The sequence below is a fragment of the Argentina anserina genome, chromosome 1 (genome assembly GCF_933775445.1).
Source record: "Argentina anserina chromosome 1, drPotAnse1.1, whole genome shotgun sequence".
NCBI classification, from domain to species: Eukaryota; Viridiplantae; Streptophyta; class Magnoliopsida; order Rosales; family Rosaceae; genus Argentina; species Argentina anserina.
Window position 1 is genome coordinate 12,192,670 of NC_065872.1, and position 13,181 is coordinate 12,205,850.

The following is a 13,181-nucleotide window of genomic DNA, read 5'->3' on the forward strand; positions in this document are numbered from 1 at the left end:
TTCTCTCGTTGATGTTTGAGAAATAATGTGTGGTCTGAATTACTCTGTCTGTAGCCAATTTTCCTCATAAATTGTGAGAATCTTCCAAACCAAGCACGAGGTGATTGTTTAAGACCATACAAAGATTTTCTCAATCTGCACACAACGTCACTCTGAGAAGTGGTCATATATCCGGGCGGAAGATCCATGTATACTTCCTCTGTAAGTTCTCCATGAAGGAATGCATTCTTAACATCAAACTGTCTAAGTGGCCAGTTTAAGCTAGCAGCAAAAGAGAGTAATACCCGAATAGTGTATATTTTTGCAACAGGTGCGAATGTCTCATCATAGTCTATGCCATATGTCTGAGTGAATCCCTTTGCTACTAGGCGTGCTTTATATCGGCTCACTGTCCCATCTGGATTATGTTTTACTGTAAACACCCAGCGACATCCCACAGTCTTCTTGCCATGTGGTGTAGATACAAGCTCCCAAGTATTGTTCTTTTGCAATGCTTCCATCTCTTCTTCCATTGCTTTTCTCCATTTTGGATCTCTCAACGCATCTTGCACTTTGTTTGGTACTGATACAGTAGATATTTGATTCATAAATGATTCATATGACTTAGACAATCTTTTGGTAGAAATAAAATTTGCTACATGATACTTAGCTTTAGCCTGAAGGGTAGGTTCATATTTTTTTGTTGGCTGACCCCGAATAGATCTATTTGGCAATACATATTGTCTACTATTATCCTCACTAGTATTAGTCCCAATAGAATGACTAACCTCAGATGAGTGAGGTTCTGTACCAGGAGGATCTTCTGTACCAGGAGAGCATTGGTCAGAGGTAATACGGGAGACATGAGGGGTAGTTGTGTTGTCATCTTCTGGTAGTTCCTGTGGAGCTGCCACATTGGTAATCTCAACGGAACCTATCACTGGCTCACTAGGCTCCCCCTCTTCATGATACAACTCTTCAAAATAAGAATTCTCCTCCTGAAGAGCAGTATCAGAAGAGGTAAAATAGCTTATATCTTCAAAGAAAGTAACATCCATAGTGACATAGTACTTCCTGGTAGGTGGATGATAGCATCGATATCCTTTCAGATGGCCTCCATACCCAACAAACACACATTTAACTGCCCGGGCATCCAACTTAGACCGCTGATGATGTGGAAGATGGACAAAAGCAATACAACCGAAGACACGGGCAGGAAGATTATGAAAAGAGGGTAATGAGACATGAGAAGCAAGCACCTCATATGGAACCTTCCCGTGAAGGACACGAGAGGGAAGACGATTAATGAGGTGGGCAGAAGTGATGACAGCATCGCTCCAAAGATATGTAGGCATATGTGCACTAAAAAGAATACACCGAGCCATATCAAGTAAATGACGATTTTTCTTTTCAGAAACCCCATTTTACTCAGGTGTGTAAGGACACGTTGTTTGATGAACAATCCTGTGTGTGTGAAAGAACTCCTGAAAGACACGATTCACATATTCCCCCCCCCCCCGTTATCAGAACGAAGAACCCTAATAGTGGCATTGTATTGTGTTTTAACAGTGGAATGAAAGGCTTGAAAAGTTGAAAAAACCTCATTTTTAGTTTTGAGAAGAACAATCCATGAAAGACGAGTACAATCATCAATAAATGAAACATAATACCGCATCCCAGATACAGTATGAGCTTTGGAGGGTCCCCAAACATCAGAATGAATCAATTCAAAAGGAAGAATACGGTTGGGAGAAGTACTAGGGGAATACGTAAATCTATGACTTTTTCCCAAAACACACGTCTCACAACGTAAAATGGACTCATCAACACGAATAAACAAAGTAGGCATATATTGTTTCATAACACGAAAAGATGGATGCCCTAAGCGACGATGCCATAACCAAACTTCACTTAGCTTGTCAGAAGTGGAGATTAAAGCGGTCCGAGATGGTGCCCCTGGTTTCGCCCCCGCATATGTTTGATCCAGATGAAACAACCGGCCCCTCAGATACCCCCGACCAATTAACTCTCCGGTGAGAAGATCTTGAAAAATCACATACATAGGAAAAAATGATGAGATAAGTACGATAAGGCAGGAACATATAGCACATTTTGAAGCTCTATTGTGGGAGTAATACGAACCGACCCTTTTCCTAATACGGGAAATGCCTCACCATTAGCATGAGTAACACAGGGTACTGGTGGAGGAGACAATATGGTAAAATAAGATTTGTCATAAGTCATATGATCAGATGCACCAGAATCAATAATCCATGTATCAAAACCAACAAAATTAGAAATATTCAAAGCCATACCAATTTTACCACGACGAGCTATGGATGCGGTAGGTAGAGCGCTTCCCGCTGTATGATGATCATGCCCAACCACACCATAGATATCAGGTTCCCGTACTAACTGAATAGCTGCTTTCGCTTTGGGACGATAAGTAGGCCTCGTGGGCCTGAGGTGTGGTTACAATTTCCAACAGGTCGGACGAGCATGGTTAGTATCATGACAATAAGAGCAAGGAGGGCGGGGCAAATTCCCGAAGCCTGGTGGTGGTCCTTGCTGATGAAGAGGAGCTGAAGTGGCTTGCGGAAGGGGTGGTGCTGGGGATCGAGCATGAATAGTAAGGCTGGAAACTGTGACGGGTGTGGGAAGAAGACTCTCCTATTGTGATTCATCCTTTCAGATATATGTGAAACCGGTGAGGAGACTAGGAGGGTCGGTCTTTCGGAGCAATTCGCCTTTCGCACTGTTATGCTTCGCATCAAGACCTTTCAGGAAATGGTGAACTCGTTCAAGCTCCTTCTCCTTTTGGTACCAAACAATATCCTCGTGATTCTTGATCATACAAAGACGTTTTACATCAATTTTAGCCCAAATATTTTTGAGTTTTGTGAAATAGTGCGACACTGGTTGTCCATCCTGTTGTATTGCCAAAGCTGTGCACATTAACTCATGAACCTGAATGAAATCAGAGTCATTAGTATATAAACCTTCCAAGGTCTCCCAGATCGCCTGCGCAGTGTTACATGCCTCCACCAAATCAACGATCTCGTCATTCATAGCTTTCCACAAAACTGACATGACAAGACCATCATCGTCGTCCCACTTAGTATAGGCAACAATGTCATCAGTACTTGGAGCTTTAGTGATTCCGGTAACATGGCCCATTTTGTGCATGCCTCGAAGATGAGCTGCCATAATTCGCTTCCATTTACGGAAATTGGTCCCATTGAGTTTAACGCCCCCAAAAGAACCGCTATCAGAACTCTTGACAGATACTTCAAATTTAGGAACCATAGAACCCTCTGCTTCGTCTCCAGAACCCATGAAATCGAAATATGAGAAGAAAAAACTGACAAGAATCGGTTGTCGATGCACTTGCACTGTCGGTGCACCTGCACTGACAGAAGAAACTGCAGGAGGACCGGGTCGGGTCGGAAAAACGGGTCGGGCAGATGAACCGGGTCGGGTCGGAAAACCGGGTCGGGCAGACGAACCGGGTCGGATCAGAGATGCGGGTCGGGTTGGCGAACTGGGTCGGGTTGGAGAACCGGGTCGGGTTGTGTGGAACTGGGCCAGGCTGTGTGGATCTGGGCCGGGCTGTGTGGATCTGGGCCGGGTTGTGTGGGTGTGGAAATGGGTCGGTTTGAATCGCCGAAAGGAAGAGGTGATGGCGACGGTGACGAAACCGGAGAGCAGCGGCGACGTTATAGGGGATGGCGACGGTGACGGGAGCGGCGACGTTGATGGAGCGGCGGTGACGTCAGGCAGGAGCGGAGACAACTGAGGAGGGCAGGAACGGCAGCGGCAACGTCGGAGCAGAAACGGCGACGTCGAGATCGCGTGAGGGGGCGGCGGAGGGAAGCAGCGATGTCGACGGGAAAAACCTGAGAGGAGCGGAAGCGGCGACGTCGTCTGGTCGAAAGACGAACACAGCGGAGCTGGACGAACACCGTCGACGACTCGGAGGGCAGCAGCGACCGTGCAGGGGTGGAAACGACGTGAAAAACGTCGGAAAGCTACGGTGACGTCGACGTGCAAAGCCGGAGCCGGTTGGAAGCGGGAGAAGACAGCGGCGGCGATGTTGGCGACGTCGACTGTGCTCGGGAGAAAAAACCCAGAAAAAAACAGAGCAACAACAAAGAAAAACTAGGCTCTGATGCCAAGAGGAAATTAAACTTGCTTGTTCATATTATTACACTATAATCATCTATATATACACATATAAAGTGATATAAAGTGATCTCCACTACATTCTCCACTACACATTCCACTACCGTGATTCCCTCACCTACTATTCTCCACTCACACTACAGCCCTAGTCTTTTGACTCTCTAAATGCTGAGGTGATTCATATTAAGCCACTATCTAGTCTTTTCTATATCTGATTAAACAAAATAATAAAGAAAATATTATATACGTGTATTTCCTAAATATTATGAAGAGTACTAAGAAAGAGTGGTGAATTGTGATAGAAGATGATTTTAGATGATAGATAAGAATACCTCTCTTATGATGGCTTGCGATAGAACATGATCGGGATAAGAAATCGGGAAGAAATTGATTTCCTTGGCGTCCTTCGTGTTCGATATTGCATCGTGGAGTAACTGAGTTGTGATTTTTCTCGACTTGATTTTTGCGTCCGGTCTCTATTTATTTATGGGTTTGTTTTCAATCTGCCATTATTCTGATTTGTGGTTTTGAATGGATTAGTTTGGGGATTTTTGTGGGTTTGTGTTAAACTTAAAAACCAAAGGAAAACAAACAGTTCAAATTACCTGTCTCTTTTGACCCAAAAAAAAAATTACCTGTCTCTCTCCTTTGCTTCCCTCTGTGACCCAAAAGACCAAACCCGAGAGGAAAGCGGCCACTTATAATAGTTTCCCACACAGGGGTAAAATTGTCTTCTCACATACGCACTTTTATCTTATCCGGCAACCTATAAGGCTTTCAAATGTGTTTTTAAGTAGCTCTCGAAAGTGAAATGTATCATATATCAAGAACACGCCCGGAAAGGCGCTGGAAGATATCGAATACGAGCAGAAGACGGCGAGTACGATCGGAGAAATGTTATACAAAGACGATTATACCCCTAGTATGCCACAGGGAGCCTAGAAGGCGCCATTGTTCAGAAGTGTGCTGAGCTCGAATCCAGAGCAGCCGCGTCCAACATTTCCGACGTGCGCTCCCCGGGTCCCACAAGTCAATGTGCAACTGCCGCGTCGAGGTTTTCCACGTAGCTCATCAGCAGATTGGTACCTACATTGTTATCTACTCCGCCTGTCAACACCAACCCCATTTTGTCCTGTCTAAAATTTATCCCCCTTGTTTTACGGCCGCGGTAATAAGTTAATTCCCCACTTCATTCCTATAAAAGCCAAACCCCCACAAGTCTCTTTGCATCACCATCACCAGTCATTACATTTATACACTGAAAAGATGGCGACTCTCAAAGTACCAGCTTGCGTTCCTTCTCCTCATGAAGACTCTGAGCAGCTCAGGAAGGCTTTTGAAGGTCCTTCATATGACACTAAAATGCAATCACTTTACAATATCTGTTCTGTTTTTCATGTGTTTGATGACTTTGATTGGTTTAGTCATGTCTTTGTGTTGATCTGATTCTGTTTGGTTGATTATCTTCAACTTTTGATGCATCTGGTTATTTCATGTTGTGTTTGGCTTCATCACCTAGCCCTTCATGGGTTTTCTGGGTTCCATGTATTACTAAGATGCAATCCTTGATGCTTATAAAACTCACCATGTCAATGATGATATATCATTAAGGTTTTCTTTGTTTCATTGTTCTTTGGCATAAATTTAGGTTGACCAAAGTTTAGATCTTGATTTTTGTTTTTATAAGTTATTTTATGGAGCCATTTTTTGGTTCACTGTTGACTGAACATTAGCTGATGTTTGAAATGTTTTAATACAATCTGTTATGGATGATCTTGATCATATAACCCTCGATCTCCCTTCATAACAATTTTTCAGTTGTGTTTATGTGTTTCTGGGTTTTAATATAATGGGGTTACAACCATTGTATTCAGTAAGCTTATATGATCAATTCATCATAGTGATCAGTGATCACCTGGATTTGTCTCTCTTAGTTTTTTCCTTCAATTTCATTGTTATTGTTTTTGTTAGACAACAGTGTTAGATCTACAGCTCTTTGAAATTATACTGTGGAGTGATAAGTGAGGTTCACTATTTACTGGAACCTTTTTAGATTATGGCAAAAGCAAGGCGTTAGTGCTAAACCACTATACACTGCATTCGACTTTTTCATATTCACGTGTTGACCAATGACCACCTTCCTTGAATTTTTCATTGGTTCCTATTTTATTAGATTGGTATACGTCGCTAAAGGTTTAGACTTTAGAAATCATCTGATTGTAGTTGCAGAGGTGGTTAAACCACCGCAAGCAGGAAAGTCATTAGCTCTTGACACAATTCTGGACACTTGTAGAATCAATGAAGATAATGAACTATCGAACTTCACCTTATTGAAATATAAGTGGCTGTATCTGTCCTTGAGTCCCAGAGAGTTGGAAATTTAATCTAATTGCAGTAGGAGAGGAGGTGAACTATAAAAGGAGCTGCATGTGTCTATCAATTTTAAGATCTGTGCATATCTTCTATTCCTGAAAGTTGATTATGAACTAATTAAATTGCGTAATTTGTATGCAGGATGGGGCACAAATGAGGCATTGATCATTTCCATACTGGCTCACAGGAATGCTGATCAGAGAAGACAAATTCAGAAGACTTATGCTGAAACTTATGGGGAGGAGCTTCTTAAGTCACTGGAGAAAGAACTCTCAAGTGATTTTGAGGTTAGATTTTCGTTACTCTTTTCTTAATTATAGAGGCAAAGCAGTCTTTCAAGTTTCAAGTGCACTGATTTATATGCTTGATTTGTCCATTTTTGTTGCATACCAGCGCGCTGTGCTGCTGTGGACACTGCATCCATCTGAGCGTGATGCACTTTTGGCTAATGAGGCTACAAAGATGTTCACTTCAAGCAATTGGGTTCTCATGGAAATAGCTTGTTCTAGGTCTTCACATGATCTACTCCAGGTTAAACAGGCTTACCATGCTAAGTTCAAGAGATCCCTGGAGGAGGATATTGCATTTCATACATCTGGAGACTTCCGCAAGGTACAACCTTGAACTCCAACATGATTAGCCATATGAATATACTCTGAAGAGATTAATTGGCATATAGGAATGACATTACCATTTCATGTTTACATACATTGGTATCCCTTTTTTTTTCTCAAAATATTATACACTTTATCCTTAGACGTTACCTTCTACCTAGATTTTTAGTCCTCTTTCCTTCTTTTCCAGTGCTTTATTAGTTGATCAATTTGCTCTGTTACTTAATTTTGACTCTGTTACAGCTTTTGGTTCCTCTTGTGAGTACTTACCGATATGAAGGAGATGAAGTGAACGTTACAGTAGCGAAAAGAGAGGCTAAGATACTTAATGAGAAAATCAAGGACAAACACTACAATGATGAGGAGCTCATCAGGATCTTCACTACCAGGAGCAAGGCACAGCTGAACGCTACTTTCAATCAGTACAACAATGCGTTTGGAAATGCCATTACCAAGGTAATAAACATCTCTTGATGCAGTAGCAGATAATTCGAAATGCCAAGATATATGCTCTAAATCTTATTGTAGGATGTTCTGCTGCTCGTGAAACTGATAGTATTGCATCTAATATGCAGGATTTGAAAGCTGATCTAGATGATGAGTTCCTCAAACTACTAAGAGCAACTGCCAAGCTCTTGACCTACCCTGAGAAATACTTTGAGAAGCTTCTCCGTCTGTCTATCAACAAGCTCGGGACAGATGAAGGTGCACTTACTAGAGTTATCACCACCAGGGCAGAGGTTGACCTGCATCGCATCAAAGAAGAATACCAGCGCAGAAACAGTGTTCCTTTGGACCGTGCAATTGAGAAGGATACTTCTGGTGACTATGAGAAGTTTCTCCTGGCGCTACTTGGACATGGAGACTGCTAAGCACGGTTCCCGTTCCCTTATTAATAATTATGAAGATAGTTCATGTCATATGCCATGGCTTGTCTTTGCTTGAATTCGTCTATTTTATGGTTTGTGTGGACTCTGTTCTATTTATCTTGCTAGTCTGGCAGTGAGATTATGAATCTGAGTTGGTGTGATTTAAGAATTGCGTTCCTGTTACAGTTACTCCTAGTTATATATCTTAAATTTTGGTTCCCCTTACCTCTTTCTTTCAGAAAAAAGTAGCTTACTACCAGGGAACACAGTTGGGTAAGCTCAATGGTCTAAATTTCGGTTATCGGCATCGTATCGGTTTTGTAAAATAAGGATATAACGGGAATATATCGAGATATATCGGATTATATCAGATTTATCGTTTTTGTTAATTTTTAATTTAAATTTAATATATTTATAAACATATACTTCAAAATATTCAAAATATACCAAATAATATTAACTACTAAGTACTAATTGAACAAAAATAGGTGCACAAAAGATAGATTGAGATATTGATTATGCATTCATCCATTATAAATTCTCTCATCATCAGAATCAAAGTCAAAATCATCTTCTCCATTATCTTCATCCTCATCTTTTGAGATAAAATCATCTTTCATAAATCACCTTCTGTCTATTTGCGTTGAAATTCCTCAAAACGACATCGTCTCCTTAAAAAAAATCACCGAAAAAAAAGTAACAAGAAAAAAAGTCACCAAAAAAAAAAGTCAACGAAAAAAAATTATCGAAAAAAAAATTTCCGAAAAAAAAGTCCACGAAAAAAAAAAGTCCACAAAAAAAAGTCTACCGAAAAAAAAGTCAAACGCAAAAAAATCCACTCATATATCCCGATATATCGCATGTTGACCCGATATTTTGAGTTGACCGATATATTAAGGCGATATGGCATTTATCCTATCGGTTTCTAAATATCACCGATATATCGCCGATATATCCCCGATATATCCCGATATTTAGAACACCGGATAAGCTTACAAAAGCTTTGAGCCCCTTGTATCCTTGTTGCCCCATTTGAGAGAAACATAGCTCCATTACCTCCATGTGACCTAGTTTCAGCTTCAGAAGCACATTTGCTGCATTATCTGGCAAAGATAACCACACAAGTCACACTCCAGTCCCCTGAAATCAATTTCAAACCAGGCAATCACAGATTCCCTTGAGAAGCCAAGCTGCATCAATGGTATCATGAAAACTCAGAAACTAATACTACTACTCACCCATAGAAACCCTATGTTCCTCCAACTGCAATCTCTGAATGAACTGATAAACCCGTTCTTACAGCAGAATATCAAAGTGCCAGATTCAGCCATGTTCTATACCACATGCATAACTAAGCAATACTATTGTGTTCAAACTACAGCTTAAAAGTTCAAACCGTACAAAAATAAAGATCTAAACCTTAGTTGCTGGCATAAATTAGAAAGCTAATATATAAAGAAATTGGTCCATGATCAAGTAATTAGTAAACAGATACTTGAAACTGATACAAGAAACTTGTAATAACCTGATTAAACCTCATGCTTTTCTGTCTACAAGTTTCACACTACTGATCTATAAATATATGACTACTACCGCTTCAAAACTCAGGATGCTGATCATCACAAGGGCATGCAAGGGTTTTACATGTCAAAAGCGGAGTTCGCTCTGAGATACACTTTATTTGAAATAGAGGGAAGTGGCCAGTTAGAGATTATGATGACTTAAACCAATGATATGCTGCTCTCACCACCAGGGGGCTTGCGGACACCACCTAGATAGTCTCTTGATGCCGCCTTCCCATCAGCAAAGATGTTGCTGCCACTCATTTCTCTCATCTTAGCTGTGCTTATTGGCTTTTCAGCAGATCCTGGAGAAACATCTCCCTTAAATATGTCATTGCCTGTCAGCTCTGCAAACTTCTGGTTATGAATTTTCTTGGAAGTCTTGACAACAGGATCCTCAGCGAACAAGAGTTTACTCTGACCTCCAGCAGGCTGTGTCAATGAAAATAAAGCAATTCACGTTCAATGTCAAGTTACAGAAACAGGAAAAAGAAATGGTATCTTTTCAGATAGTTTAGCACTACCCGTGTTGGTAATATTAATATAAATTTTCAGGAAAATGCTGTATATAGTATGGTATGCTACTGGACATTAATCTGAAGCAGTGCAATCCCAGTTGATCTGATTGATCAAGATTCAAACTCACAAAATGACATCGCGAGCTCAGAGTGTCACAACTCAGAACATCAAATGCATGATTGCTTAATATATACCTAGCTTCCCAAACGCTAGGTGGTGATAAAGTTCCCATTCCCGATTTTATTCCTCTTTAGGTCTGCTATCTAGGTATGATCATTAGCATGATAACAAACCTAGCTATGGACATATAATCAGGTACATTGTTGTTTTGTGATATATTACCATAGATTGTGTGCACATATTAGTTAATAATAACTGAACTAAGTAGTGTACCCTATATCACTGATTATAATTTGACCTACTCAAGGAGACCATCAGCTCACTCACATTGGAAACTTTGACAGAGGTCCGAACATTTCTGGCCGCCGGCTCGCCGGAATCCTTGGGACTGTACTTAAACTCATGTGTCTCAACAGCATTGACCGATCGCGGAACAATCTCCGGTGGAGGGCCAAAGATGTCATTTCCACAAAGCTCCCTAGTCTTGGACTTTGACACCCCCTTCTGAGTCTTGGAGTCCAATTCCGCCTGCAATGTCCCACTCAGCTCCCTCTGCTTCGCCACCTCCGGAATACTCGTCGGCTTCTTCGGAGTCACGTGCTCGTCCACGCTGAACGAGATTTGACTGATCCCATTGACCGCCTGCTGGTAAACCCGACCCGCCTGCTGCTCCGGCTCCGCATTTCCCTCGCCCGCGAAAATCCCGCTCCCCGTTATCTCCTTCATCTTGTAACCCGAGCAAGGCTTCCTAACAAACACGGATCTGAGAAGGGTAGAATCGTAAATATGAAAAATGGGGATCTTGTAAAAACAGGGATCTTACTTCTTGTTGAGGCTCAGAGCTTCTTCCTCGGTGATCTGACCGCCGTGGAGCACCTTGCTGATCCCATCCGACGGCTGTGGAAATGCAAACGTCAGCTCAGTTTAGCTACTGTCGTCAGCTCAATTGTTCTCAGTGTGTGGATAGTTTTGAGGGTAAAGAAGTAAAAATTCGAACCTGGTGAGAGCGATGGGCGGAGGAGGCGGTGGCGGGGGAGTAGGGGACTTCTTGCCAAGTGAGCATGTCGGCGGTGTCGCGGCCGGGCTTCCTCACTGGAGTGGACATTGTTGCTCTCTCTCTCTCTCTCTCTCTCTCTGTTTTTAGTATATCTTTGTGTTTGGAGTTTTTAAGGAGAGAGAGATATGGTTGTGTTGTGGTTTTGAAAGTTGATTAAAGAAATGAATAATATGTGATCAAGTACGAAATAGCATGACGTGTTGTCATTTTCTTTTTTTGATGAAGACGTGTTGTCATTTTCGAAACATGGAGGAGAAGTGAAAAATCTGAAAGAACATGCAAGCCACAGTGTGTACTCGTCGACAACAAATTATACTTTATGTATGGCCGTATTAGGGGTGTTAATTGAAAACCGAAAACCGAAAAATAACCGAACTATAATCGAACCATAACCGAAAAAAACCGAAGAAAAAAAAAACCGCACCAAACCGCAAAAAAATCGCACCAAACCGAAAGATTTGGTGTGGTTTTGGTTTGGGATGTTTGAAAACCGAAACCGAACCGAAAAACCGAATATATATATATATTATAAAGAAATTATATTATTTATAGATATATTTAATATACATAATTAAATATGTTATCGATCGAGACCCAAACTTTATCAAAATTCGGTGAATTTTTTACCATATCTGTATTTATATATGCTGATCACATCCGACGGTCGAAATTTAATAATTTGAATTTTAGATATTGGAACCACAACATGTCTACTAATGTGGTATAACTTGTTTAGTGGTGTTTTTGCAAATGTATGCAGTTGTGAAGCAACTATATCTTATAAATAGAATTTTGCAAATATGTCCGCATGATGCGTTACGTATAGTGAAATATGGTTATGGTAAAAAAATCACATATTTTCGATAACGTTTGTGTCCCGATCGAGGCGGTCAACCCTTTTTACGCTTATTATCCCCTATGGGTAGCCTTATCCCTGGAACGTAAAATTTTTGAAAATTTTACACGAGCTGCTACATCACATATATGTGAGAGTGTGTGCATGAAAAAATCCACCAAAACTAGTCAAGAAGGAGGGGGTAAGAACAAATTCACTTAATTAGATGAAATTAAGTTAATGTTGACCACATCGATCAAGACCCAAATATTATCAAAATTAGATGAATTTTTTACCATATCCTTATTTAAATATGCTGATCACATCTGACGGTCAAAATTTAATATTTTGAATTTTAGACATTAGAACCACAACATGCTTACTAATGTGGTATAACTTGTTTAATGGCTTTTTGCAAATGTATGCATTTGTGAAGCTACTATATATTATAAATAGAATTTTGCAAATCTGTCTGCATGATGCGTTACGGATTGTGAAATAAGGTTATGGTAAAAAAATCACATATTTTCGATAACGTTTGTGTCCCGATCGAGGCGGTCAACCCTTTTTACGCTTATTATCCCCTATGGGCCTATCGGTAGCCCTATCCCTGGAAGGTAAAATTTTTGAAAATTTTACACGAGCTGCTACATCACATATATATGAGAGTGTGTGCGTTAAAGAATCCACCAAAACTAGTCAAGAATGAGGGGGTAAGAACGAATTCACAGTTAATTAGATAAAATTAAGTTAATGTTGACCACATCGATCGAGACCCAAATTTTATCAAAATTAGATGAATTTTTTACCATATCCGTATTTAAATATGCTGATCACATCTGACGGTCAAAATTTAATATTTTGAATTTTAGACATTGGAACCACAACATGCCTACTAATGTGGTATAACTTGTTTACTGGTTTTTTTTTTACAAATGTATGCATTTGTGAAGCAACTATATATTATAAATATAATTTTGTAAATCTGTCCGCATGATGCGTTACGTATAGTGAAATATTATTGTGGTAAAAAATCACATATTTTCGATAACGTTTGTGTCCCGATCAAGG

At 40.5% G+C, this 13,181-nt stretch overlaps 2 protein-coding genes across 2 annotated transcripts; one reads left to right on the top strand and one right to left on the bottom strand.

Annotated features, from left to right (window-relative positions):
• Positions 1-5,366: 5,366 nt before the first annotated feature.
• On the top strand, positions 5,367-8,242 carry LOC126805110 (annexin Gh1-like). The gene is made up of 5 exons (XM_050532213.1): positions 5,367-5,503; positions 6,676-6,821; positions 6,928-7,146; positions 7,392-7,604; positions 7,724-8,242. The coding sequence occupies exons 1-5, from the start codon at positions 5,428-5,430 to the stop codon at positions 8,018-8,020; spliced, it is 951 nt and encodes a 316-aa protein (XP_050388170.1). The 5' UTR covers positions 5,367-5,427; the 3' UTR covers positions 8,021-8,242.
• Positions 8,243-9,445: 1,203 nt separating this feature from the next.
• On the bottom strand, positions 9,446-11,350 carry LOC126805112 (uncharacterized). Its single transcript, XM_050532215.1, has 4 exons — positions 11,216-11,350; positions 11,042-11,115; positions 10,546-10,966; positions 9,446-10,011 (listed from the first exon to the last, which is right to left on the bottom strand). Exons 1-4 carry the CDS (start codon positions 11,321-11,323, stop codon positions 9,739-9,741), a joined length of 876 nt encoding a protein of 291 aa, XP_050388172.1. The 5' UTR covers positions 11,324-11,350; the 3' UTR covers positions 9,446-9,738.
• Positions 11,351-13,181: the final 1,831 nt, after the last annotated feature.

Coding starts and splice junctions, on each gene's coding strand:
- LOC126805110 (XM_050532213.1), top strand. CDS start 5,428: ATGGCGACTCTCAAAGTACCAGCTTGCGTTCCTTCTCCTCATGAAGAC. Junction 6,822..6,927: donor AACTCTCAAGTGATTTTGAG/GTTAGATTTTCG, acceptor GTTGCATACCAG/CGCGCTGTGCTGCTGTGGAC. Junction 7,605..7,723: donor TTGGAAATGCCATTACCAAG/GTAATAAACATC, acceptor TCTAATATGCAG/GATTTGAAAGCTGATCTAGA.
- LOC126805112 (XM_050532215.1), bottom strand. CDS start 11,323: ATGTCCACTCCAGTGAGGAAGCCCGGCCGCGACACCGCCGACATGCTC. Junction 10,967..11,041: donor GCTCTGAGCCTCAACAAGAA/GTAAGATCCCTG, acceptor CGTGTTTGTTAG/GAAGCCTTGCTCGGGTTACA. Junction 10,012..10,545: donor CCTCTGTCAAAGTTTCCAAT/GTGAGTGAGCTG, acceptor TCATTGACACAG/CCTGCTGGAGGTCAGAGTAA.